Raw genomic sequence first — 27,751 nt, forward strand, 5'->3', positions numbered from 1 at the left:
AAGGTTAATGCCAGTAGCTAACGAGTACATGCAAAGTTTCTACAATTAATTTTGATTGTTTGAATAATGTCTAATCAGGGGATGAGAAAGGTCCCTAATGCCCTGAATCATGGCTACTCCCATTATCTCTTCTTACATGCACCCCTCCTCTCTTTTTGCAGCATGCTGTGAACTACATGAAAGTTGCCTACATGCCGCCACTGCAGGACATCGGGTCTGAACCTCAGCAAGTCCAGTTTATTTTTTCCGTCAGCAATCAGCATGGTGGCACTTTGTATGGGATCTGCTTCAATATTACAATTCTTCCTGTGGACAATCAAGCCCCAGAGGTAAGGTGGTGGTGAGGGCGAGAGGGAAGGACTTGGAAGTGGCTTTGGGTAAAAACACAAATGCAGAGATGTCTTGATCTGACTGAAATAAAAAATAAATCTTTCACGGGATGAGGGTTTCAGTGTCTTGCACGCAGCCTGCATTGGAACTGAAGTGGAAGGCGAAGTCTGGTGTGCGTGCAAGGTGATTTTTTTGTGCTAAATAAGCTGAGGGCTACCTTCAGTGTCTGAGTGGCTGTACAAAAATAACGTATGTCACATCCTGGTTAACAAAACTGCATCCCTCCTGTTTGTGTTGCCTGTTGCCTCCGTGAACGGGATCAGGACTAGACTACATGTATTAGGGCCTACTATTAATAATTTTCTTAGGTTTTCCTAACACAGGAGAAAAGAGTACAGCCTTTGGCATTTTGATTTTTAAGGTGTCACACGTCCTTATACCAGAGCAAATTGAAATTGCCCTGTTCAGTGTATGTTTGGAGGTGCAGTAGAAAAGAGAGTTCAGCATTTCTCCTCTGTGCAGGTTTTTACAAGCCATTTGAGAGTGGAAGAGGGTGGCCTGAGCCCTGTCACAGAGGGACACATTCTCATCTCTGATGTGGACACGAAACGGGAGCATCTCCTCCTCCTCCTGCAGAGACAGCCTCAGCACGGGGCGGTGGAGCTGGATGGCATTCCCATGAATGAAGGCGAGAGGCTTTCCTGTGGGGACCTGCGTACCCTGGCCGTCAGGTTAGAAGAGTGTCTGCCTTCTCCTCTTGTGCTGGCTGGCTGAGTCTCTCAGTTGCATGAGTGAAAGCCCTGCGATGAAGTGGTGTCAGGCTCAGAGGCTACAGCCAGCCACGCTCACCACTGTGTGGCTCTGGCAGAGCTCCTCCAGAACATGGTGGCCAGCTGAGCCTTGGGACCGCAATGGTCACTGTGGAAACCAAGCTGTTGTGTGGCCAGGAGGTGGGAGCTAGTGACCATGTCTGATGTAGATAGGTGTCTCTATTAAAGCACTGCCCCATGCACACGAGGAGGCAAATTCTGTATTCAGCCATGCGGTTCCTGTGAAGAAGGCAATGGTTGCCAGCTTTTCTCTGTTAAGGAAGTTGTTTATTAAACCTGCTTAGTTTACAACAAAACTTTTATTGACAGTGTTTAACCTGGAGATGAAAATTTTGCTGCTATATTTGTGGCAAGAACAAGACTTGACTTTCTGCATGCATGCAGAATTAGAGCTCCCTGACTCTGTTTAAATCTGTTTGTCAAAGAGGGCACCTGTCACAGCAAGGACATACATGTTTGGTAGATACCTGACAACCAGCCAGAACACAGATGACAAAGCTTCAGTGAAACCTTTTTTCCAGCTGATGTCTGGTTTATCTTGCGGGTTTTCTTCTTGTAGGAGACCCCACAAGCCCTCTGAAGACACTCTGATGCACAACCCACAGTCTTAGATAGACAGGGATCGCCTTTTTATATTGGGAGGGATCCTCCTTGTCTCTGGTGTGACCAGAAAGCACAACTTCTTTGTCTGCGTGAAATCTGTGTAGCTCGCTTTTTTTTTTCTCCCTTCCCCCCCCCCCCCCCCCCCCCCCCAGATATCGGCATGATGGATCTGAGACTCTCACTGATGATGTCCTCTTCGCAGCCACAGATGGCATCCACTTTGTAGAGTTCATCCTGCAGGTCAAGGTCAGTGTGTTGCATGTTTCTGAGAAAAACAGCATATGTAGAAGAGCGCAAAGCTTGACTTCTGAAAGTCTTTGCATTTCTTTGTAAATTGCAAGATAATGGACTTGCCAGACTTCTATTTCTACCCTAGCTTTTGGGTTTATGTGGCAAAGTTGAGAGGAGCTTGTACTAGCTGAAAGGCATTTGTGCTTTCTTTAGCTTGGGTTCTTCTGTGGAATTATTCTTTCTGTACTTAAATATGGGGAGTGAATTTTCTTTCTCAAGCTGTAATTATCTACTTTGGTTTACTTTTGTCTTTGAATTTTAAGAGTGACCCTAATTCAGCTGGTTTCATTTTGTTCACAGAGAGAACTCAATGTACTCAGGCAATGACACCACGCTTCTGGTTTGGGCTGGAAAGCAATATATTAAAAACAACAGGTTTACACCAAAATGAAAAATAAAGGATCTGAATTATTTTTTTTCTGATTAGGTATTGCCTGTGAATGATGAGCCACCTGTTATGCGAACAGGCCTTGTTCCTGTGCTCCACTGCCTGGAGGGTGAAGAAGTGGTCCTCTCCTCAGAGTACATTTATGCCACGGATGCAGACAGTGATGACATGAAACTGATGTTTATGCTGGCTCGCCAGCCCTACCACGGCATCGTGAGGAAAGCTGGCATTCCTGTGGATCGTTTCTCCCAAGCCGATGTCATCTCTGGCTTAGTTACGTATAAGCACACTGGTAAGTGAGTTAAGGACAGAATTAGACTGGGAGGTGGTCAGAGAGTTTCTGGCAGAAAATCTTAACCTGAATCCGTAAAATCTTCGCAGAAACTCAGTGGGAACTGCTCAAAACCCACAAGTGGTGTGACTGGGGAAAAAAGTAAGCTGCCTTCAAAATAGGGATGATGATACACGACTACCAAATGTTTTTATGTGTTCTCCAAATCCCTGTTTGAACTCAAAATTATAATAGAACAAGTAGATGAGAGTATGATAATTGTGGAGGATCTCTTTCACTGTTGCTGACAAAATAACTTGGGCTTTTTTGGCAAAATTACAATTAAATTAGGTACAAAATAGTCTTTTATTTGATTCATGACATTAAAAAAAACCTTAGACCTTTTTCCATAGTCATGTTTGGATAAAATCACATAACACTGTTAATGAGGATGCCTAGTTTTAATAGAAAATTGCTAACAACCTAACGTACTTCTTGCTTGCCTCTCCAATCTAGACGGATATCCACTTTTGGACGGCTTATAGTCTTTCTCTACAAGATAAACGATGTTCAGATTTTCTTCAAGAGAACCACGGTGCTAAAAGATGTTATTTTGTGGTTTTATCTTTAAAATCCAAAAATCCCTTTTTTTTTTTTAATTACTCACAGAAATCAAGGACTGGTTAACCCCCTTTTCTACTTAATTTGGTCTTTTCATTAGCATTAAAGAGGTTCTGTTTTCTACATCTCTGATGGCAGCTTTAGTCTTTTTTTTTCAAAGGCTCTGGGTTTCTGTGTAATTAGTCTGTAATTTTGTGTGAGCATAGAGAATATATGGGATATTTTCAGGCTTGGCACTGTCTAAAATGAACAGCTGGTATTTGAGAAGAGAAGGAAGTCCTTGATTATGGCCATCCATAACAAACTTTTCTTCAGCATCCTAAAGATATTGGGAGCATTATTTCAATGGCAGTGTTTTGCAGCAGCAGTGAAGGGCAGAAGAGTGCAGTGCCTGTGTTTTCCATTCCCAAATTTCTACCCGCTAAATGTGCTGCCGGGAGATATTGCAAGAGAGGGTGGGAGTCACTGCCTTTCCTTTGCAGGCAGCTTATTAGTAATATCTTGCAGAAATGCAAGACACAGAAGTGCTGAGAACTGGAATACATTCAGCCACAGATGCTTCTTGCAAGGGGTGGCAGTTCCCAGTCCTGTGCTGTATCAGCCTATGTTTTGAACTTGATTACGTATAGGCATAATATACAGTATAGTAACAAAGCACAGCCCTTGTTACTGTCCATTTTTTAGGGATAAGAGGCATATAGGAATACGTGCATTTCTCGGTGCGCAAAAATGTCTTCTTCTGGAAGCACATGGATAGTACCACTTGTCATAGAGAGACTATATATGTAAAACAAAGATAGTTTCCTACATTCTTCAAAAAGGAATGCAGAAAAATCCTCCCTTTCTGCACAAACATACATTTTGCACATGCCTTAGCGCACAAAGAACAGAATCATAAGAACTATCAGCAATTTTATTACAATATAACAGTATAACATTGCAATAATAATATTATAAGTAATATTAACTTAGTTATATACTTTTCTAAAACCTTTTCTTCTAGAATTAAAGTAAGCTGGTCAAAATGAACTGCAAACAACAAAGAAAATCCCTAACCAAACAGCACCCCCACTAGCCACAATTAAGGATTCTAGTCATTTTGGTCTGTCTTCATCTTCTGACCTTGAATACAACAGACTGTCCTTGCAGGGTACAAAATTATTCTGCATGAAGTTTTGGAAAAACATTTTTTCTGCACTGCAACATTTTTTCCAGGTGGGGAGATTGGCCTGACACCTTCCATTGAGATCTTAACCTTCGTTGTCTCTGACGGTGAGGCTGGCCTTGATGTGAAGGACTGCTGTTATGATGGACCTCTTCCTCCTCCAGTTCCGCTTCATGATCCATTTCCAGTATATGATCTTAACATCACTGTATTTCCAGTGGACAACCAGCCTCCATCAATTGCAACTGGTGAAAGCTTCCTCTCACTACAGGATTATAATGTGGGCTATGCAGTACTGTAATGGCTAAAGGCTCAGGGGTTTTGTTTATTTGTTTTTTTAGCATCAGAAAGAATCAGCTGAGATCAGCATACAACAGTTTTAGACCAGAATTTCCATCAATTTTTTTTCTGCTGGTGCAACCATCAAATTCAGCTGCAGGTGCAAGTATGAGTAACTGTTAGTGGCTCTTCAGCTGCATGTTTACATCATGTGGTTTGAGATGAGAGTGCTCAAATCTGCTCCTCTCCCTCTATAGATGTCTGTTGCAGTATACGTAACCTATGTCTGAGTGAAAGGGATACGTATCTTGTCCCTGAACCAGACAATTGTCAGGTTTATACAGTGTAAAAACATAAACATAAATGTCTGTCTACCTTTGCATGCAAAGTATACAACAGAAATTTAGACTCCAGCCCTTATATGATGGGAGAGAATCTTTTATTACCGCTCTTCAATTCTGTTGGCGAATAAAGACAAATCTAGGCTATCTGTGTAACAGATCAAATAAACAGATGTGAAGCCACATTTTCACTAGTACTCTGCAGGATCAAAAATACTCAGCTAAAATGGAAATGGTTTGTAATGTACATTTAGTCAAACAACAGCCCATTGTGTGAACTTTCCATTGACTTCCTGGGCTTTGGATGAGGTCTGTAATATACATATCAAAGGTATGCTTTCTGTATGCTTGTCTTTTTCAATGTCATTTGTTTGTAAGTATCACATATATGCTATGTATCTCAGGGAATATTTAAGCATATGTATGAGTAGTTTTGTAATTTGCAGGCTCTCACCCAAGTAATGTTCTGGAAACGAAGCATTGTCCCAGCAGGGAAATTAGGCAGCGATGCATGAAAAATTGTTCATTATGAGCAATTCGTAACAGCTCTTGTGTAATTAATGCTCTGACAAACAGAGGTAACAACTGATGTTGCGCAGCACATAAACCGTACCTAATAACTTACCAGTAAAATAATTTAAGGTTCCTGTTCCTCTCTACTTACATGATGGCAAAAATAGGGGTGATGGTGTAAGCAGAGAAAAAAATAACTAAACCAGAACCCCTCCAGTAACACAGTATTTATTGTCCTTCCCCCCCTTAGTTATTATTTCCATTCTTGTTAACAAAAACAACAGTAAAATGAGCTACATAAGCAATAATGCTTATCGTGTTGTTTGTGTGCAGGTGCAAGGTTTGTGGTGGAGGAGGGCTCCTCAGCAGCCCTTACCACCAACCATTTGCTTGCCACTGACCCTGACACCACTGCAGATGACTTAGAGTTTGTCTTGGTTTCTCCTCCCCAGTTTGGTTACATTGAGAATATACTGCCTTCTCCTGGGTTTGAGAAGAGCAACATTGGTATAAGCGTAGGTAAGCCTAAACGAGGTATGGTAATCAAGCCGATGAAATGCAGAGGGCTGTGGGGTGGGCTCTGGTGAAGTAGCTGCAGGTGTGTGCATTAATACGGGCTTATTGAGGAAGGCAGGTGCTGATGAGCAAATGAAGAGCAGTGGGACTGCGTGGGAGGAGTTCAAAGGGAGACCACAGCTCTGCAAATGTGAAGAATTGGCACTTGAAGCAAACAAACCAATCCTTGTTTTATGCATTCCAGCTGCAATCTATTAGAAGTAGCGATATGAGACATCAGCGTGCTCTCTCTGCCTCCCCCTTTGCTCTCCCAGGCAAGGGTCCCCTTCACCACCACTTCTGACAATTAAATGCTTTAGCTGACGATTTGAAAAGCCCGGGTCCCTTGTTAGTGTCCAAGGCAAAGCTACAGAAGTGATGGAGATGGTGGCTGACCCAGGTCTCTTCCCTTGTCCACCTTCAAACGTTGTAAGGCAGTTTCATCCTCTTCAGAACAGACTCTGGCACGCTCTGTAATGCCACCAGCTTTTACTCCTGTCTCCAGTTGGGCACCGAGAATCGCTGAGCGTTTTGGTCGACATTTTCCTGCTCTGTCAGTCAAATAACAATCAATGTAATTACTTAGATCTCGGATCTTTTCCCACCTGTTATTTGGGTCTTTCTGTTTGGGCTCAGTTCCGCAGACTGAACTGAGAAGTGTGAAGTTGCACAGTCCCACAAGAAACAGGAGGCTGCGTTTTTGTTTTGGGGGAAGGGCATGTGTCCTGTGGTAACACATGCAGTGTAACTCTTTCAGCCAAAAAAGGACAGAGAACTTAAGAAGTCCAAGTTATTTGTTCTTTGAAGAAAGACATAGTTTCAAGGTTTTTTATGATACATCAGACCAGAAGGAAGGAAAAAATTGTGCTAACTCATTATCTCTTTAAAATCTCTAGCTTCGTTTCAGCTGAAGCACCTGAAAGCTCTGAACATAAACTACGTACAAGCCAGGCACGTGCGAATGGAGCCAACAGCAGACTGCTTCGTACTTTATGTCACCGATGGGCTGCATCGCTCAGCAGAGACTCCATTTTTCGTGCTGATCAACCCCATCAATGATGAAGTCCCAGAATTCATAGCAAGGAATATTACTGTAAGGAAAGAATCAAAATGCCTGTCATAGAATTATTTTATACCAGAAAACACTCTTTAATATAAACAAGAACATTGTTCTGACCCATGTTCCTCTGCATCTTTCCCTTACTTTGTGTAGTTCAGCCTAGTTCAGGAAACAGCCCAGTTAAATCCCATGTAAACCTGTAAGATGGAGCTTCAGTGGGACTGGTGCAGTACACAGCTCTGCTTGGTAACTTGCAGTTAAGTAAAAAAAAAGGCTCAAATTTTTAAACAAATGAGTCATCTAGAAAGCAGAAGGATCTTTATGCCTCTTCTGGTTTCTCAAGAGCCTTTCATAATTTTTTGTAGAGTTTTTTTGTGTTCCTGGCATAGCCTCTCCCCTTTCTGAAGACCACTTTTAATATAAATAATAATTCTGTGACTACCATGCTAGGGCAGTATAAGCTTATCTTACCATAAAGTAAAAAGCGCATGTATGTGTATAAATATATATGCATCCATATTTTTATATATATTTGTGTATCTAAAAGCTTTCTCCCCTGTGCATTCCCTAGCACTTAATCTGAAGTTTACTCATCTAACAGCTTTTCTATTATTTGGGTCAGATCTGAACTCCTTATCTCACCTTCTTTTCATCATTGTAACTATTTACTACTGTTTGCCTCTCAAACTGCTTGAAATTAGTAGCTGGTTCCAAAGCTATTGGGGAAGGGGTAGAGGAAACAAAGAGATATACACAAAAATACCCTGCTTAGGAAACCATGCTAAAATTCTATAACTTCTTTGTATATAAAAGAATGGGACATTTTTTTCTTTCATGTTCAGGTTCAAGAGGGGCAGATGAAAGAGCTGGATCTCTCTGTTATCAATGCAGTTGATCTGGATGTGCCTCAAGACCGTTTGGTATTTGGGGTTGTGCAGAGGCCCTCGCACGGATTCCTTATTAATGGAATTCATGGCAATGATATTCTACACTATAAACAGTTAATTAACCACAACCACCACAGCCATGGGTTGCTTGTTCGTGACTTTTCCATGGAGCTACTGAAGAACGGTAGGTGCAGCATTCTTCTTACCTCAGTCTTTCATTTCTTTAATGAGGCAAGGGGGCACAGTAAGAAACCTTCACCACTTATTTATTCACTTGTTGTATGTGTATTTCCCAGACAATGTTTAGGCATAGAAGTGAACCTATTTAATGCTAATGTTATATATTGTTTTTAGCAACTGTCAATAAAATCACCCTGAGAGGCCTAGATGTCAGAAAGGGTAGTAATATGACTAGGGAGGACATCTGCCCTGAAAAAACAAAGGGAATATTTTAACGCATCAGCAAACAGATTTCAAAATATTTGACAGCACCTAGAACAGAGACAGAGAGACTGATTTTAAAACACATTAACTGATCATGGGGTTAAATATTGCTCTAAATGATCATAAAATCATAGAATCATAGAACAGTTTGGGTTGGAAGGGGCCTTTAAGGGTCATCTAGTCCAACCCCCCTGCCATGAGCTGGACACCTCCCACTAGACCAGGCTGCTCAAAGCCCCATCCACCCTGGCCTTGAACACTTCCAGGCATAGGGCATACACAGCTTCTCTGGGCAACCTGTTCCAGTGCCTCACCACCCTTATTGTAAAACATTTTTTCCTTATGTCCAATCTAACTTACCCTCTTTCAGTTTAAAACCCTTGCCCTTTGTCCTGTCACTAAAGGCATTAGTAAAAAGTCTCTGTCCACCTTTCCTATAAGCCCCCTTTATATATCAGAAGGCTGCTATATATATATATATATATATATATGTATATACACCTAATGATAAAGGTATGAACTGGGGTCTATAGCTTAGCGTGATCAGTTAACCTGCTTTGAAGCAGCAAAGCTCTTTCAAGTACCTGTAATCAAAAAGTGTATTTAACACTGCCAAGAGCATGGTGGATTCTTTCAGACTGTGCCCATTTAGTGAAGGATGTGATCTATCAATATAAAGAGGGACATGAATTCAATCCTGCCACTCAGGTGCAGTTCAACCCTCAAAACCTGAGGAAAGATTTTTCTCTCTAACATGAACCTTCAGAAATATCATGTCCCCACCTCAAATTCGTCAGCTTTTCCAAGTCCTGATTCTGACTGTCTTCCAATTGCTTGGCTTTTCTCTTTTCCTGTCCACCACGGTGACCGAGCCACCTCCAGCCCAGATCTTCTGATTGTCCATGGTCATAGCCACAAGGCCAGCTGTCCTGTGTCCTCCTGACACAGAAAAGTGTTGCCCGATAGTCTCACCCTTTATATGATCACTGTTAAAATGCATTGGGATGAGGAGAGGAGAAGAAATGTGCCTTTTTCAGACTGACAGAGACCCTTTTGTGAAGGGAGTCACTCCTTACTCAGGTTAGGCTGGTGTCTTTGAATCAATACTATGTTGTTAGATTAATGAACAGCAGTGCTCACCAAGCTCGTCTTCTAGTAGCTGAAACAAGCTTGCTGTGACCAGGGCATATGGGGAGGAGAGATGGAAGAGGGGTGATGGAAGCAGAGTGAAATGATACCAGAGATTTTTGCAGGAGTCAGATTTATTTTTCTTTCAATTTCGCTTTCTCTCTCTTATTTTTCTTCCCCCCCATCCCCTGCATAGGAATGAAGCTGATGTACATGCATGACAATTCGGAAAACCTCACTGACAGCTTTAAAATCCAGCTATCAGATGGGAAACACAAAGTCCTCAGAACCATTTCAGTAAAGGTCATTCCAGTTAATGACGAGAAACCAGTGCTGAGCAAGTAAGCCACATGTTCCTGTTTCTGACAGAGGGATGAGTTCAGACAAAATGATCCAAAAGTGATCAAAACAGCAAATCCGTGACTGATGGGGAGAGGATGCCATAACTAGTCACAGATCAATGTCAATACAGATGTTTCCATGTGGGTCTCTGTCAGCCTGTTTAATAAAACCATTTATAGTGAAAGTAGGCCATGCGTTAATGCTGCTCAGTATTAAAAGAATAGGGAAAAAGAAAGGGGGAGTGGGGAACGTGCTTATTTTGTCTTTCACAACTTACTTCAAGATGTTTGCCAGAGAACTGTGACTTTTGCACGCCTCTGCTGGCCACTGTGTACCATGGTATTGAGTGCAGTCACTTTGCTTTCCCCTTCCCTGGGGCAACCGCCTGTCTAAAACACCTCTCTGAGAGCAGCTCTGAATTTCGGCATGAGAGAATCCACAAGGTTGATGCCTCCTTGCCTCCCAAGGCACAGCCTTTCAGGTTAAAGATTGTCTTCTTTTCTGCTAAAAAAACTCTATTGCTCACCCATAATTCAACTTCTGAAAAGGCACACACTAACTTTCCTTACAGTCCAAAACTAGGAGTCATAAGTGAATTAGACATGGTCATAAATGGCCATTTGCAGACAGGCAGCTGGCTGCGAGAGAGCCAAATCCCCTGGACATTTTAATGAGGAGCTTGTCCCTGGGGATCTCCATTTTTTAGCAGACGACCTGCCACAGAGCATCAAGGTCTCTGTCGTGCTGGCTGCTCCCAGGCAGGCAGATGGGGAGCTGGGGGCCTGAAGGCTTTGGGGGTATAGCTCCAAACCTCTAAAGTTTGCATTTCAGAAACAGCTCACAGCCTGTTAAACAGGCTGCCACTGAAGTGGGAATTTCTGATCCCTCAGGGTATTTGGCCTGCCTTCAGATCAGACCTACATTTCCCATTGCAGAGAATTCTGAATGTTTTGTTTATCATGTAGAGCTTCCTGCATTAACAAATGTTAGCTTTACAGTTGAAAGATTATCAAGGACCACATAATGCTTAACAAGAGAGAAATTCCATTTTTAGTTAGAATAAAGGGTATAGTTTATGTATTCATACCAGGTACTGATAATTGCTGATAATTGCCTATTTGTTCCCCACATGGTAAGATTGCTATGTCATTTCCCACCCATTCTCTCTGAAGGAAGATGATGGAGTGCAAGAACTTTTTACCTTTGGCCAACTGGATCCAGAAACTGTTGCTGCCTTGTCTGGTGATGTTAGATCCCACCATTCACCATTCCTGTGGTGAACTGCAGCACATCGTGAGCCATCTACTTGCAAAATAGCTATTTCGTTATAAGAAACTAGTGCTTTCTGCCTGTTACTCTTCCACTGAGATGCAGTATGCTGCCAGCGGTTAACCAGGAAACATGTCTAGTTTGGAACTGAAGTGATTTAGCTGCCACATTCAGTCACCACATCTTTGCTGTGGGGTAGGAGCTCCCTTATGCCACTGTAGGGTTTTACAGGTGGACATCTGACAATACCTGTAAGCTTGTTCTCACGTTTTAATCTGGGGGCACCTTTCCATCCCAGGGAGTTCCAGTTCTCATCTCCATTAGCTATGGTCAACAGACTGAAGAATCTGGGATGGGATGTTTTTGGCTGGCTCTCATTCACAGTGATTGCCAAAAACTCAATCTGTCACCTCTTGGATTGCGTCCTGTAGCAAGGAATGCCCTTGGGGAATGTAAGGCCCTCACACATTCCCCTTGAAAGCTTCTTCTTAAGATGAGATGTGTGGGTGCTAGACGGACTTAACCAGATAACTACTACACAGAAAAACAAGTTGGGATTAGACAGCATTCAAGGTGTAGCTAAATGTGTTTATCTTCATTTTTTTTGTTGTTTGAATCTTCTCTTCCTAGCTCATACAGTACTTGGGTCACACACCTGCTCTTTCTGTTTGCATAGTCCCTGAACGATTATTGCTGGTATGAGCAAATCATTAAGGTTGCTTGATCTGTCATTAATATGACTTGATATACTTTGTCATATGACTCCATTTTCTTTGCTTCTCATTTTGCCAAAACACAAAATTTCTATGCTTCATATCCATATCAGTTTGAATATGAAACTTCAGGAAAAAAATATCCACTCTTTCTGAGAATAATAAACGTATTTTGCAAAGTCCCTAAGCAATTGTGACAACTACTTCTTTGGAAATCTCAATTGTTGCTCTGCTTTGGAGCAGGCTCTTAAGCTTGGCAGAGGAAAGGCCTGTTATATGAAGAATGTGCCTTTAGCAATTCTTGTAAAAATCTATCTGTATTTGGCCTTTAAAATGGCATGGCTTGCACATGCCCAGTTGCATCCTGCCAGAGCATAGCTGCCCAAATGCCTAAGGAGTCTGTCGTTTCCCAGCCTGCTCTGTGGCCCCTGGGCAGATTAGCTTGAGCAGGTCCCATCCCTGGTGTGACTGAATATGCTGAATCCTCCCCAATCTCCTTGAAACTTTCGTATAGTCTAATAATACTGTTTGGGTGCTACACTGTGAAAACGTAGGACTGCTAACAGCAAAATCATGAAGTAGGGTGTGCAGAGGCACACCGGAGGATGGTTACTAGCTGAGAACGGAAACAGAGGAGACATAACATGAGAATCATCCTGGAGAATCATCATCAAGATTCCTCAAGAATTTCAAACTATGTGGAATTTTTTCCCACAGAGCTGCCTCAAATCTTATTTGTGGCTAGTGATGGCCATTTCTGATAAGGAAAAGGTGGCCTTAACGTACTCATATGAATCAAGAGCCCAGGAATATTCTGCAATGGGGAGCATAGAGAAGAAGCCAGTTAGGTATTGGTAGTGTCTCTTATTAAAGATTAAGGTTAGCAGTGACAACCTAGTCATTTGAAAGGCAGTCTTTTCTCTATTCAATGATCAGTTCATTAGAACCAGTATTACTATGGTCTATAGTAGCAGGAACATATAATACAGCCTATTGGTTTACACTGTCCTCTTCTTATAAAATGTATGAAGGTAATTGGAATAGGGCCCAGGGAAAGAAGACAGACGTGGTAAATCCCAGGTTGTTGTAGGTATCTGCTTTGTTGTTTTTCACCATTGTAAGGAGAAGGGGGTCTACTCTGTTTGCTTTTTTTTTTCTGTTTTCAACAGAAATAGGCACCCTCCTTCCATTCTTTCTGCAGTTATCATTTCTGTCAGCATCTGGGTAATCCATATTCCTGGCAGAGAAATTATATGTTGGAAAGGTTACTTTTCTTTTATTGCATCAATACATGACTTCTAATTTTTTGCAGGAAGGATGATTTAGAGGTGAACATGGGTGAAGCTCGAATAATTTCTAGTGCTGTTCTGTCAGCGAAAGATAAAGATACCCCCAGGGAGAGAATTTACTACTTATTTGAAAGACTTCCAGAAAATGGTCAGCTTCAGCTCAAGGTTAGTCTTTGTACTTCAACAAAAAACAGGCATGCAAAGAACTCTGTCTGTTTAGGTTAGAATGAAGTTCATCTGTCATGTTTTGAAGTAGACGGCTGTGGCCAGTTTAATTGTGGAAGAGTGTTTGAACCAAACAATGATGCTGTCCCAGAGGTTTTGACACTAAAGGCAAAAGATCATCAACAGGAGGAGAAGGAGGGTGAAAAACATGGCAGATCATCTGAGGTGACAATGGAGAGAGATGCTGGGAGAATCAGCCCATGGCGGGGGAAAATCAACTGTCAAAGCTGGGAGGGGGAGGGGAGGAAGTCCTTGATCAAAAAAAAGTGACATGTAAGCCATTACTTCAGTTACTTCAGGGTTTGGAAAGAATGGAGAGAGATGTCTATGAAAGGGTGAGTAAGAAATCATGAGTTAGAAGACCAATATGGGGAGAAGGAAGGGAAAAAAGGAAGAAGATGGAAAAGGATATAGCAAGAGGAAAGACAGAAAATAATACTACAAATGGAAGGAAAGATGACCATCTATTGACCAAAGATAAGCTACAGGAACAAAGATAGAAAAAAGGTCTCTTTTTACTTGCACACATATATAATAGAAAAAAAAATAAATCAGTTTCTAAGACCTGTGAGGCTGGAAAGTATTTCAGTACTGCATCCCTGCAAGAATTTGTGGATCACGTGAGACTTGTGAATTAAGCGGGTCCCATGCACTGGGACGAGAGACAGCTACTGGCTGGAGTCTGACAGTTTGAGCATGTAGGGTATCCACATGTATTTGATAACCTGCTCTGTCTTTGATAACCTATCTCCAAAGCCAGTTTGCACCGGCACTGTTACTGCAGGCTAAATGTCAAACACACAGATCAGTCCAATATAGACTACTATGCTATCTTCTGAAAAGCAGGAAATTTTATTGGGCAATTAACATTTTTCCACCAGAGGACCCCTGAGGCTCTGAATTTCTGTGCTTCTCTGAACTTCCTCACAGGTTATCATTTCTGATATCCCTTTAGGTATGGTTTTGGATAGAACCAAGAGCAGCTTTGTGAAATTGAGAAATAGAAAACATAAGCTGGGTCAGGAACCATTTCATTTTCATCTTGTTGTTGTCTCATTGAGAAGCGTGCAGAAATGTATTTCCTGGAGTAAAAGTGGCTAAACTCCATTTACTCCATTTTATTCACGATCACTATATCTTCTCCAGCTTTATAGCTGCTTGGGAACAACTCCAGCTATTTACTGCCCTTCAAAACATACTATGAGGAAAAAGTCTATAGCTTAGAAGGGGAGGCAGGTAGCTGCCACTAACAGTCTGCGTAACTGCAAATAAAAGCAATTAACTGGGGAGGATGCATGGGAGACTGTTTAGTGAAGGATGTTTATTCTTTCTAGGTAGGCCAAGGCTGGACGACTATCCAAACTGGAATGAAGTGCACTCAGGAAGAACTGGATATGAACCTTGTGAGATACGTCCATACAGGAGCTATAGGATCCAAGAACCAAGACAGCTTCACATTTTATCTGTGGGATGGGTACAACAGATCACCAGCTGTGGACTTCTACATAAATATCAAGGACATGGAAAAGGGTAAAGACCTGCCAGACTTGACATTTTACACTGCCTGTTTCTGAAACAAAGATGATCTGAGTACATGTCCTGATCCTTCCCTGAGCACTATGTAGGCCCTTGGCAAGTCTCCCTGCAGACCGCAAAAGTCTGTCTGCTTGGACTTCACTGCTGGCCAGAGCCCTGATGTTCCCACTGGTGAAGAAGTGGTCCTGGGATTTGTAAAGGCTCTGCCTAAGGCAATGCGTTGCACCTTGCCTCCCAGGACTCACAGCTAGTTTTAAAATAGAGTTGAAGATATCCTTCTGAAACTAGCTTTATGTCTGAGTAAATCAAAGCACGGAAAAATGGCAAGAATGTAAGAAGGTAGGCAAAATACTGTTCAAGAACAGCTCTGTCTTCCAGGTTTATGCTCTAGTCTTACAGTCTCTCTTCCTTTATTGCATCCCTATTAGAAACCAAATTAGACCAAGTTAACCTGACACTGCTAAGATTGGAACAAGGGTCCAGACAGGTTGTGCTGTCTCCATCCTTGGGAGTTTTCAAGCCCTGATGGGATAAAGCCCTGAGCAACCTGGTTATGCCTGATCTCATGGTGGACACTGCTTTGAGCAGAAGGTTGGACTAGAGACATCCCAAAGTCCCTTCCAGCCTGAATTTCCCTACAGTCCTATGTTTTTTCTAGTGGTGATGACTTGCACGTGGCTAAGTAATGCATAAGACATCAACTTACAATTCAATATAACTATTTCAGCATTGTTTTGTCTACCCTGCAGGAGACATTGCTGTTTTCAGAAAGCCTCTTAGAGTGCCAAAAGGGGATCGGGGCTACATTACAACCAATGTCCTCCTTGCACTGGATGGTACTGACAAGCCAGAGGAACTCCTCTATGTGATAACCTCCCCACCCCAGTACGGGCAAATAGAATATGTCAGCTATCCTGGCATCCCCATTACGAGCTTCAGTCAAATGGATGTAGCAAGACAGATAGTCTGCTATGTTCACAACACTAAAGCAGTTGTTCCTGAAGATGCATTCAGGTAAGGCATAACACTTCACCCACAAAAATTTTCCCCTTGGATTTCTTGGGTATTAAAAAGCCCCCATAATACAATACAAAACAACCCCCCCCCCTCCCCCAAACAAATTATTAAAAAGAGGTGGAAGCTCCGTGGGAATTCTCAATATTTATATAGCAAGGATATTTCTGCTATAATACACACAGTTGTGACTGCTTTGGTAATAAACGCATTTTCTAATTGATGCTGAAACTGTAGCCAGAGCCACATTCACTTAATGATACTAGCTTCAATATTGTTATAGCACCCAAACATGCACAGCTGTTAAGATTTAATAGGGGAGAAGGACTAATGACATACTTTGTGGAATTTTCCTTTGGTGTCTTGCTACAGCTGGATGTGGTAAAACTGGTCCATCCAGGTATTAAATAACTGCTTTCTTGTCTATTCTTATTTATCATATTCATTTGGTTCCAGGCTTTTTTGAATCCGTAAGTACTTCTTGAACATACTGAAAACCAGTCCACTTACCTATTCTGACACCACAATAGCTCAGAAATTCGTGTAGACGATTGGATTTTTTGGGGAAAACCAGATTACCTATAGGCCCAGTTCACTAGCCTAGTGATATTTAAATTTACTTTCACCTGGCTCTGAACCTTCGTCTCAGACCAGCTTAGACTAAGTGCACTCCTAAAGTGAATATTTCCTTATTTTGTTCTTAAATGAACCTCCCTTGGCTATAGAGTAGAAAGGTGTAATAAGCTATCATCAGGTAAAGACAGAACAGATGTGTTCTTCATCAAAGTCTCCGGAACAGTTTTGTAAAAGAGAGCAAATTCAGGAAATTCATATTTTAAAGGAAGAACGCTAACTTCTTGCTAGCATTGGCAATTTCCTCTGAAAATAGCTTTTGACAGAAAACAGACTTTCTGTAAAATTCAAATGTTCCACACAAAAATAAAAGCTTATTGTTTTTTCATTTGTGACTAACAAAAATGAAGAATTTAGCTCTCAAGAGCTGAAATTCAGAAAAGACCCCTTTTTACAGTCTATTATAAATAGACTCCTGATCTGAACAACATTTTCCATTATACATGATGAAGATTCAAGGACATGTTGAGTCATGCAGTTTGAGAGCTTTTTTGCGGGGAAGTCAAGCAAGCAGGGCATGAAGGCATCAAATGAACTGCCCTATGACACCAGGACAGCCCAGGTGACATTATCTAGCGATAAAGCAAAAGTAATTTTGGGCCTTTCCTCGGCTGAAACATTTTAAACTATCTCTTCCACTAAATTCAATGTGGTGAAAATTCTAGTTAGGAGGCTTGTCTGATGCATTTGCGGTCATAACACAAAAAGTGAACAAATATTCTCTGGCTTTATGTTTCTCCGTCGTGAAACTCTATGACCAAAACTAGATTAGCTTAGACAAGTAAAGCTGCAGTCATGCCAACCCTAGGTTAGGCAGTGTAGGAGTTACTCGCATCAGTATGGTTTCTATACCACGCTAATGAAAGCAGACCAAACAATTCTAGGGAAACTGTGTGTGGATAAACCCAATGTCTCCTGTTTAGGCCAATGGCTTAGAACAAATCTAGAAAGTCAGCCTTATAAAAGTAAGGTTATGATGCTTTAATAAATATTGATATTCACTAACTATTTTAATCACAATAATTGATCTTTCTTGATGTTATAATTTGGAAAAGAATTTGGTTTTGTGTAGATGTATAAATATTGTGGCAGAATATTGTTATTATTTAAACAAGGAATGGTTACATTAATTATATGGGTAATTATTGGGGGGGGGGGGATTAACTGATCAGATTTTTACTTTCCACTGAAGTACTTTCTTCAGACATAAATTTGCCTGTATTGTTTGGTGCTGCTGGCCCGGAAGAAAGATTTGGCAGTGCTTGTTTGGACAGATGACTTCAAGTGATTAGCAACCTGACATCAGATGCTGGCAGCAGGATACTAGGAGAACATGCTAATGTCCTCCATTTTGACACGCTGGCTCGATTTTGTAATGAGCTGGCACTATTTATGATTCCATTTTTATCTTTTAAATGCCATGACAGATGGTAGGTCCTACAGCCAACTCTGTTGCCATCAAACTGCAGAAAGCATGAAATGTTGGTAATGGTGAAATCAAACCATGCAACATGTCCTCCTAACTGTGCCTGAGAGTTGTCCCCTAAATTTCATCAGAGTGAGGAGAATATTGGCTGCTCTCCATTCCTAAGGGAAAGATGAAACAGCCATAAACCAGAAATAAACAACAACCAAAATCTCCCAAAGTGCAAGAAAAAAGGACGTCTTGGACACAGGCAGCTTCATCACCTGTGAAATCAAGTGGTGTATGACATTTGCATCATAAACGTCAGTATGATGTATATAACCAGGAGGTTTGCTCCTATCTGGTATTCTGCAGAAGACTGGAAGAATCATCAGTTTCATGAACTGAATTATTTAAGTCTTTCACTTAAGTATTGTTTGACACATCATCCAAATGATTTTACAGCCATCACAAGAACCAGAGGAAACTCACTTACGCTGCAATCTTCCAGACTTTTTGAGAGACAGATAAGGTCTTGGCTGAACATTTTGCCTTTTTTTTTTTTCCTTAGCATAGTATTAATCATCATTATTCCAGTTTTTTATTTGATTTCAGTTAGATACTAATAGCACAACCCTTTTACCATTGGCACAATAGCATTAGGTCAGTGCAGACAGATGTCTCTAGGTTCCCAGCTGGGAATACCATCCTCAGTAAACATATTTCTAACTGCTATATAGTCCCTGGTCTGCCTATGCTCATTCCCATCTGTTTCATGGCATACTGCCAGTTTACAAGTTGATCAAGCCCTAATCATCTAGCATTGGTGAAGGCAGTGAGGAGTTTTAGATGGACAGTCTGTGTGACACAGTACGCTACTCCATGACCTACTGAAAGTCACTTACATTCAAGGCACGCAACAACAGGCCAGGTTCTGACCTTGTAATTATTTAAATACTTCGCTGAGGTCTGCAGTCAAGAGAGCAAGAGGAGGCAGATAATCTAAATGTCAACCAGTCCCCATTTCACTTATGTATGGTAGAAGCCTGCTAGGTGGAAAGAAGCCAGCTAGGCTGGCCCTCATATTATCTGAAACAACCATGCCATGATACTGTCCCATACAAGATCAACTGCGTAAGTGCAGCTGTATGTGCAATTCAAAGCACTGGGCATTGGAGGGTGGGAGAAAAAGAAAGGTCAGGGAATGTGAATAGTCTACCACAGCCAAATTTCTTTGCAAAGCAGACTCTGTTCTGGTGCAGGCAGAACTAACCTGGGTGAAAACCACTCTCCATGATGCTTCTGCATGTACTATGCAGCATAACCAAAGAAACTTGTGTAGAAAGAAAGGTGACTCTTACGTACGATATGGTGATATGACATGAAAGATCATGAGACATTTCAAAGCAGTTTTTAGTTTCATATAATCTCAAAGTTTTTGTTACAGGCATGACAATATGCAATGTAATTGCTTTCACAAAAATTACTTAAGTAATAATCTTGGCAAAGAAAGCTAGGATGAATTTTGGAGGCTAAAAGACTGTTTTTCTCTTTATTTTTACCCATAACTAAATTTGATAATAAATTTCTGCAGAATATGCTGTCATTTGTATGACAGAAGCCCATACCAGGTTGGTAGGTTTCCAATAGATTTTCTCTCCAGCCTTGGGCACCTTTATCCTTCTCTTGTTTAGGAAAGGAAAATTAACTGTAGAGCATAATTTAGTATTCTTTAGTATATCTAAAGAAATAGAGCATAATTTAGTACTCTTTAATATATCTAAAGAAATATTACTGCCTGAGAGAGAACTCTAAGAAACGATGCTGCTAGAAATGCCCAGCATGGAATAAGAACTTTACAGATCTGACCCTTTGATAAATACATGGTATGGACACCTAAATTTTTAAAATTACCCTAGCAACTTGTATAGTTCTGTTCAATATCTCCCACAGAATCTTAGTATTTCAGTGAAATCTTGCTTGAGTTTTGTGAAGAAACATAAATCAGTTCCTCTGAATATACAGAAATTTACAGACACAGTTAGTACCTAAACAAACCCATAAAGTGAGATGAGGATGGGTCTTTTTCCAGCTTGCTTTTTTAGATAGTTTTGAGGCTATTGGGTACAAAAGGCTTGTACAAGTGAACAGAAAAAAACATTGTGTAGGCATTTTACACACCTCTTTCCGTAAGCTGTAGCCAAAGCCAGCACTTTCACTGGCAGTTGCCACTGCCAGGTAACCAAGCGAAGATATACTTAAGGATGCATACAAACTGGTGTATGTATGCCGGAGGGTGCAATAAGCCCCCCAGCCAGCCCGTCATTTTAGATCTGCTCCATCTGTATGTGAGCAAGAAGGTTAGACTGGCTCTGTTAATCACTGCTGAGACTGATGGGTACATCCTTAAAGCCATCCCTCTGGCATCTGCTCAGATTCCTGAAGATGCACTGTAACTCTTGCCATATACCTGCCCCTCTGTTTTGAGGTTTTTAAGTTATGTATCCACCTCACCCACAGTCTGGGTTTGAGTTCAAACCATCTCTACTACTTTTGCAGTATCAACACAGGCAAGTCCTGTAGTAAAGGTGTGTATTATCATTTCATTTCAGTACATGGTGAATCAAGAACACATGCTGAAGACTACCTTGCCTCTCTTTGCCAGATTCGTCATCAGCAATGGACTGAGGACTAAGCATGGGACATTCATGATCTCCTTGGAGGCAGTCGACCAAGCTTTGCCCACACTGTCTAGGAACGCAGGGTTAAGACTAGTGGAAGGCGCTATGGCACTCCTTTCTCCTGATGTCCTGCAGCTTTCAGACCCAGACACTGCCAAAGAAAACCTTACCTTCCTCTTGGCTCAGCTCCCCCAGTACGGTCATCTCTATTATCGAGGGGCTGTGCTACTGCAGTACAATTTCACCCAGCAAGATGTGGACAACAGGGATGTTGCGTACAAGCACCGAGGTGGGGATTCCCAGATTGACAGATTTACATTTGTTGCAACAGATAGGACTAATCAAGGCTTCATCGTGAATGGCAGGGTGCAGAGCGAGCCAGTGGCATTCACCATTCAGGCAAGTGTGACCACAGGCCTACTTAAAAGAGATATATAGCATGATAAGGTGGAAAATGTAGTAATTTTGATGAGAACTGGTGCTTGCTGCAGTTTATAATTTAACTGAGATATTTATCAGCTAAAATGTTTCCTTTCTGTGTTCCATGAATAATTAACCTGGAGAATTAACTACTTGTCACAATGCGTTACTTAGGCAAAGGATTTTACAGAGTGCAAAGAGAGAGGCTGCATTTAAGAGAAGACAGACATCCTGCTCATATAAATATAAGCCAGTATATAGTGCTGCTGTACTTACACTTGCTAAAGTTGAGCCCAGCTATGGGGAGGATTGAGCTTCCTGCTGCTCAGCTTTCCCACTTGGTACCTGACCCGCTGATTTGCACGTGAGGGATGCTGGGATGACTGTTGATCTTCATGTCACAGCAATCTCAAATTACAGCCACTTCGCTCCCACAACAGGACAGATTCTTCCTTCTGGGAGTCTTTGTAAGATGCCTGCTCTGATTCTTCCTTCCTTTACTAGTATCTTTCTGTTTACATCCCATTTCCCTCATTTCCACGTTCTTTCCACTGTGTCATAGGCTCAGACACCTCTGCTGTGACTTCTTGTATGTATCTATCTGGCAGGTTTCAGTATGCAAAGTACACCTGGTTGCATTGTATGTCAAAATTCTGTATGTTTCAAAACACTGATACTCCTAACTTTTCCTGATGACAAAGTTTGAAGCTATATGATGAGCAAGGAGTGCCATTTCAACAGAAGATGAGAGATAGAGAAATAGCAACAGCTGCTGCTGAGTGCCAGAAGATTCATCAAAAGTTGTGAAAGGTAGCACGGATTCGAGGAGACCAGGTCTATGACTGTGATTATCATAAACCTTAGGTTTCCATGCTTGTTATTGTAAAGCAGAGGTGAGAGAAACCTTTGCTGGAGTCTTCATTTGCTATGAAGAAAATTACATCAAAAAGAAGAAGGGGAATGTGAGTCAACAGGGCAGAGATGCACAGAGTTTATGCTGCCCTCCCCAGTGTTTGCTGCATCCCGCTGAATGCAGCAAGCAACTGGGCAATCTGGGCCTGGAACCATGGGAAGTAGTACTTAACTGGAGATCAGACTTCTTCCGGAGCAGACTGCGAGTCAAAGTGGCTATTGCTGTCATGAGCAGGCTACTGTGCTTTTAGCAAAAGTAAGACAGAGAATATCCTGATGCTGTAAAATGAATATACCTTTGTCTAACTTTGATTTAGGTGGATCATTTGGACAAAGTGGCACCAAAAATTATTCATCTCCGTTGTTTTTCTGATGTGGAACTGCTGAAGAATGGCAATTATGGGATCTATATTACCACCAGGTCCCTGAAGGCATCTGACCCCAATACAGAAGATGACAAAATATTTTTTAAGATCTTACGAGGTCCTCATTATGGCTACCTGGAAAATATAACAACAGGTGCTGTCTTGTATAATCTCTGTATTTCGGGATGTACCAGGCCAGATTCCACAACCTATCTTGTTAATGTTTGCTCGATAGAGGAAACCAAAATTTCTTAGCAAAATTTGGGCAAGCTTTGAATGTAGTAAGAAAGTTTTTACACTAAAGCCTGAAACTCATGTTCATCATGAATCCTCAAAGAGTTTGAGATGATTGTTAATAGCTGCTGTTGAGAAACTATTTTTTATTTGTGTCAAGAAAAAAAAAAAGATGAATATTGAACTTGGCCATTTGATAAACAGGTCACATGGGAAGAAATTGGCTGGGGCTTATAACGAGCTGGGATGTTGCTGTTTTATAGCTAAAACCAAATTTCTGTAAGTTCAAATTTTCTAAGTGTCCAATAAAAAGAAAAGTTGAAAACATTCCATATGAGCTATGTGATTCTTATTAAGAGGCTTTTGATTCACCTGAACGTTTCTCTTCTTTCCCAGGTGGATTTATTCAAGAAGGGTTTACCCAAAAGGATTTAAACAACAAAATCATACTGTATGTCATCAATCCATCGCAGGAGGTGAATTCAGACGATTTGGAGTTTCAAGTCACAGATGCCAGTGGAAACTCTGCAGTGCCCCAAAGGTGACCGGGACCCTCGGCAGTGCGTGGTGTAGTGTGTTGTAGTGCATGCTCTCCCCTGGGGTGAATGAACATGCTGGGCTTGAAGCCGTGCCGATGTGAACATAGCTATGACTCAAACTGTGACATTTCTTTTGTTGAAGCGTAGAGAAGGTTTCTTCCCCTCAGGGAGGTGAAGTACAAAGGGCTAGCTCCAGGTCAGGCTGTGGAACAGTTCTTGAGGGCCTGCAGGGCCTCACAGAAAAACATAATGGAGTTTACTCTAAGTGGGAGCTGGGCATTTGGAGACCTGAGATACTGGGTGCTGAGGGACAGGACTGTTGCTTCATGTACATGGTCCTGCAGCTGGAGGTCACTCTTGCCCTGTGCTGATGGCAATGCTTTTTTCACAAGCTTGAGATCACAATGGAGGGGATGCTCTCAAGCAGTAAAAGCTACATGAGGGCCATCCTTCTGCAAAAACGCACTGAACTGAAAGAAGGTGCAGGGCACACAGCGTGTTCTTTGTCATCCACTACCAAAATTTATACTAGGTGTATTACCAGAATTTCCTTGTGACACATGGTAAGCCTAATGTACAAAATTTAGAGACTGGGGTATTATCCGAACTGTGCTTTGATGATAAAAGCCAGAAGTGGGAGCAGCTCTACAGCAGGGGCAACATTTCTATTTATTTCTGAAAATAAGGGCTGAATGTTCAACCACTTTATAATCTGCAGTAACTGAGAATAATAACCAACGCTGTTTTCCTGGGCTAAACTGGCTACTCGCAAACCAGGACTCGTGGGGAGGGAAAAGGAGCAGAGGGCTTCCATCCGAGGACGGGGACAGGGCAGCGACAGCGATTCGGCAGTTATGAGCTGTGCCAAAAGATGTCCCCACAGACAAGCACATCTGCAGGCAGCCAGCCCCGGCCCCGTGCCGCCTCGCAGGGGCACTGGCAGTAAAAACACCGTCAAAACGCTGACGCTTTCGCTCCTGGTGGGAAAGCGTGGGTTCTTGTGCATAAAGTGCAACGCATAACGTCGGAGCTTTACGAAGAGATGCCACTTTTTGTATGGAAAGCAGGAGTTTCAGAGAAGTCGAATTCATCTGTTAGATGTGCTGGACCTCGGAACAAAGGATAATTTGGCTTTTAAGAAAAAATAGTATTTTTAATGTTGGATTTAAAAGCTTTTGAGATTTTTCTTTTAAAAAATTTATCACTTAATGCTCATTGGTTCAAAACGCAAGTTTGATTTGCATGTTGATATTATTAAAATTGAATCCCAGCTTTTATCTGAATGCTGCTGGACTATATCTGGCACACGCATCCTCTGTACGAAAAAGAGAGCAAATCAGCTGCTAAATGGGTTGCCCACACCATGAGTATCAGAAGACGTTGGAGGACAGGAGGAAACTTCCACTAGTGTTAGAGCTAGTCAACCCTGAAAGGTCTAAAAGTTTGTTTTAGAAAAGTTTGAATTGTTTTGTAAGTACCACAGCTGATTTTCCTTCTTTTTGCTCTCTTCCATTCCTCTCTGTCTCTCACTAATTTTTATCACAGCTTTTAAAAAGGTGAGCATCTATCCTGTGCAGCATGCAATCCTCCAAGGTTTGGTCACATCCCCTATCAACAGTTCTAAAATTCAGCATATGAGACAATGACTCAGCCACTTCTATGGCTGAAGAGCAAAGTACGCAGAGTATTAGAGTAAAGGGAGTGGGGAGGGCACTTGTGCAGAGGCGGTGAAGTCCTGGAGCATGCCCTGTACGCTAGAGGAGGAGCGTCAGAGGATAGATGAAGGAAGGTGGGAAGATACAGGGGAATGAGTTTAAAATAAAACTACAAGGATAAAGGAAACCAGGAATAAACAGTGATAGTTTGTCTTGGCCTATTTGGTGTTAGGGGCAAACTCTGCTCCTCTCAAAGTTGCTGCAGAACCCCTCTGGTTCTGAAACAAGGTTGAGGCTTGGTTTGGGGTAGACCAGGGCTCAACCAGAAGATTTATTAACCACCTCTAGCTCTTTCTAATCAGCCAAATCAAAACACAGATATGTTGATTCGGAAACAAAGACTCAGTATGTGTATTGGCTAAATCAGCGTTCAGGAGAGAAATGTCTCCTCACTGAACCTGCACAGCAGGGGGTGGGGGGCAGCAGGGGAGGTGGAGTTGCTTCACAGGGGCTTTCCCTTCCCTCCCACAGGCTGGAGCTACGGTGGTCTCGGATTGAAATGCAACAGACTGAATATGAAGTATGTGAGAGCGTGGGAGTAGTGTCTCTGAAAATCACCAGGGCAGGACATTCTGCGGAGTCCGCCTTTATTGCCGTCAAGGTAAAGTTAAAGCCAAGCTCCTAACTGGAAACTTAACAATAAATAGCAAAGCCCGTTAACTTCTTCCTCAGACTTAAAAGGTATTTCAGCAATCAGCAAAGAAGCCATGCAATTCAAAACAGATTTAGCGGGACATTCTCCTCGCTAGCACAGATGGTTGAAAAATTTCTGACAAAACTTTCTGATTTTTAAATGTAAATGCTGATTAACCAAAACTGGAATGTTCTGGAGCTGTATTTCAGTTTTGATGACCTCCTGTGACAGAGCAGGCAGTTTCCTCTGTCGCTGTGCTCAGAAGCTGGGTTTCCAGGGTTTGCCACTTTAAAATCCAGGCTTTGGGCAACCTGGGGCCACGGGACTTCTCATTTCCCTGCTTAGGCTGGAGGAGCCCAGGAGCTATGGGAGCTTCAACTCCCCAGTCACGGCAGCCTCCCCCATTTCTGCATCAGCTGCCATCAGCTAGGAAATAGCCCAAGGAACACCCTGTATTTTCAGTCTTACGTCAGAAAAATTAGACTGAAAGCTGCAGATCATAATTGCGTGCAACTTGCCTTTATAAATTTTATCTTTCCTTGTAAAATGGAAATTCCAGGATTTTACCAGCCCCCCTTGTTAGAAAAATACTAAAAGTTTCCCTCACAGTTTCTCAGGATTATAGCCCTTACTGGAAACATAGTTTTGATTTTTCTTCCACTGAAGTCATTGGAAATTTCGCTATTGACTTCATCAGAGGCCATCCTGCCCTGTCCTTCATGGACTCCAGTGGCTCTACTCTGGTTGTCACTTGGATAAAAAAGACCAGTGAAATTGATCCCAGCATCAAGAACGCAGTGTGGAAGCTGCTGTCCTCTGCCGGTCTCCTGTGAAAATTCAGGGAGTCGCTGGAGTCCCCATACTTTCTTATGTTCATGCCTATCCCAACGAGTCTTTGGGGACGACAGACAGCTCTGTGCACAAATGCTTCTTCCAAGACCTCAAAAAAGGGCTAAATGGGCAAATGTGGCCAGGCTGCTGCTGCTCTTTCGGGATGCCATGATGTCCCCAGGTATGGCTGGGTCCCCAGGCACAGTGAACAGCAGTGTTATATGGTGATGTCAAGTAGCAATCTGAGAGGGGATGAGGCAAAATTTTAAGATGACCAAATTTTTTTGATTATGAGAATTAAACAATGAGCAAGGACAGAATGGCAGTTGCACATCACAAGGTTCACTCTTTAGGCCTTTATCTTTTTTTTTCAGCCTAAGCACATGTATGGGTTGGCATGCCTTTTTGAGACTCCATGGAGAGGCACACAGTAGCTTCAGCACACTGCAGAATGTAGCAGTTTGGTGAAATATGTCACAGCGTGGCATTTATTGTTTGATTTCTTCTCAGGTCAATGAAATATCTGCTATGCTGGGAAAAGACTTTACAGTGACTCCCTCCAAGCTTGTTCAGTTTGATCCAGGTATGAACCAGTGCACTGAATAATTTTAAATGTTTCTGTAGCTAGAAGAGCTGAACAGGATTAAATACACTTGGGCTTATTTTCTGGAAGGGCAGTGTGCTTCCTTTTTGAATTAGTATCCTTATTACTTAGGATGAGATGGCATATAGTCCCTTTACATCATTTAAAATATCAAAAGTGCTGAAATGATGTCTCCTAATCTCCTCACAGCTCGGCTGGGGAGGACTCACCCTGAGCTGAGCTGTGAGATGCTTTAAAGATTTGACCGGGACGCTGGTCAAATTTAGACAAAACTGAGTACATCTTAAATTATGCAATGTATCCAAGACCAGAAAGGTGCAAAAGAACCTGAAAACTGTTGGACCTCATCTCTGCTTGCACTGTAATCATAACAGCAGTCTGACGTTGGCTGAGGCTGTAAACAGCAAGAAATGATAGTAACTGTATTATCAAAAGGAGCTTAGTTTTTTTAAAATTTTTTTTTTTTGCTGGGGGAAATCAATAGTAAAAATGAATACAAATGTGAAGATACTGAAAAAAAGCTTCCTCTGTTCTGCACAATTTATTATTATGCTTTGGGTATCTCCCTGGGTCTAGGGAAAAAATGTGAGACTTTCACAATTTGCCATTCAGAAATTCAGCTTCACCTGAAAAACTTGGTTTTGCCCATATAAATAGATTATCTGGGAATGAAAACCCATTTGC

The 27,751-nt window shown here is 41.8% G+C and overlaps 1 protein-coding gene across 9 annotated transcripts in view; it reads left to right on the plus strand.

The window, feature by feature from the left end:
- The window catches only part of FREM1 (FRAS1 related extracellular matrix 1), a 78,243-nt gene that overhangs the window by 31,369 nt on the left and 19,123 nt on the right, over positions 1–27,751 (plus strand). For 4 of the 9 annotated variants that reach the window (XR_008463898.1, XM_054186531.1, XM_054186530.1 and 1 more), the window contains 17 exons: positions 162–329; positions 853–1,061; positions 1,916–2,009; positions 2,482–2,734; positions 4,550–4,747; positions 5,966–6,151; positions 7,084–7,280; positions 8,090–8,318; positions 9,903–10,047; positions 13,343–13,484; positions 14,879–15,074; positions 15,830–16,094; positions 20,798–21,212; positions 22,463–22,664; positions 23,141–23,285; positions 25,470–25,599; positions 26,974–27,046. Coding sequence is in view for 7 of the 9 variants with exons in the window: in XM_054186531.1 (XP_054042506.1) it covers positions 162–329; positions 853–1,061; positions 1,916–2,009; positions 2,482–2,734; positions 4,550–4,747; positions 5,966–6,151; positions 7,084–7,280; positions 8,090–8,318; positions 9,903–10,047; positions 13,343–13,484; positions 14,879–15,074; positions 15,830–16,094; positions 20,798–21,212; positions 22,463–22,664; positions 23,141–23,285; positions 25,470–25,599; positions 26,974–27,046 (3,247 nt within the window). In the remaining 2 variants the exon portion in view is untranslated. Of the gene's footprint in view, positions 1–161; positions 330–852; positions 1,062–1,915; positions 2,010–2,481; positions 2,735–4,549; positions 4,748–5,965; positions 6,152–7,083; positions 7,281–8,089; positions 8,319–9,902; positions 10,048–13,342; positions 13,485–14,878; positions 15,075–15,807; positions 16,095–20,744; positions 21,213–22,462; positions 22,665–23,140; positions 23,286–25,469; positions 25,600–26,973; positions 27,047–27,751 lie in introns of those variants that run through there. The other 5 variants (XM_054186534.1, XM_054186535.1, XM_054186536.1 and 2 more) reach the window with 5 other exon arrangements.

This window comes from Rissa tridactyla, chromosome Z, assembly GCF_028500815.1.
Source record: "Rissa tridactyla isolate bRisTri1 chromosome Z, bRisTri1.patW.cur.20221130, whole genome shotgun sequence".
Lineage (NCBI taxonomy): Eukaryota > Metazoa > Chordata > Aves > Charadriiformes > Laridae > Rissa > Rissa tridactyla.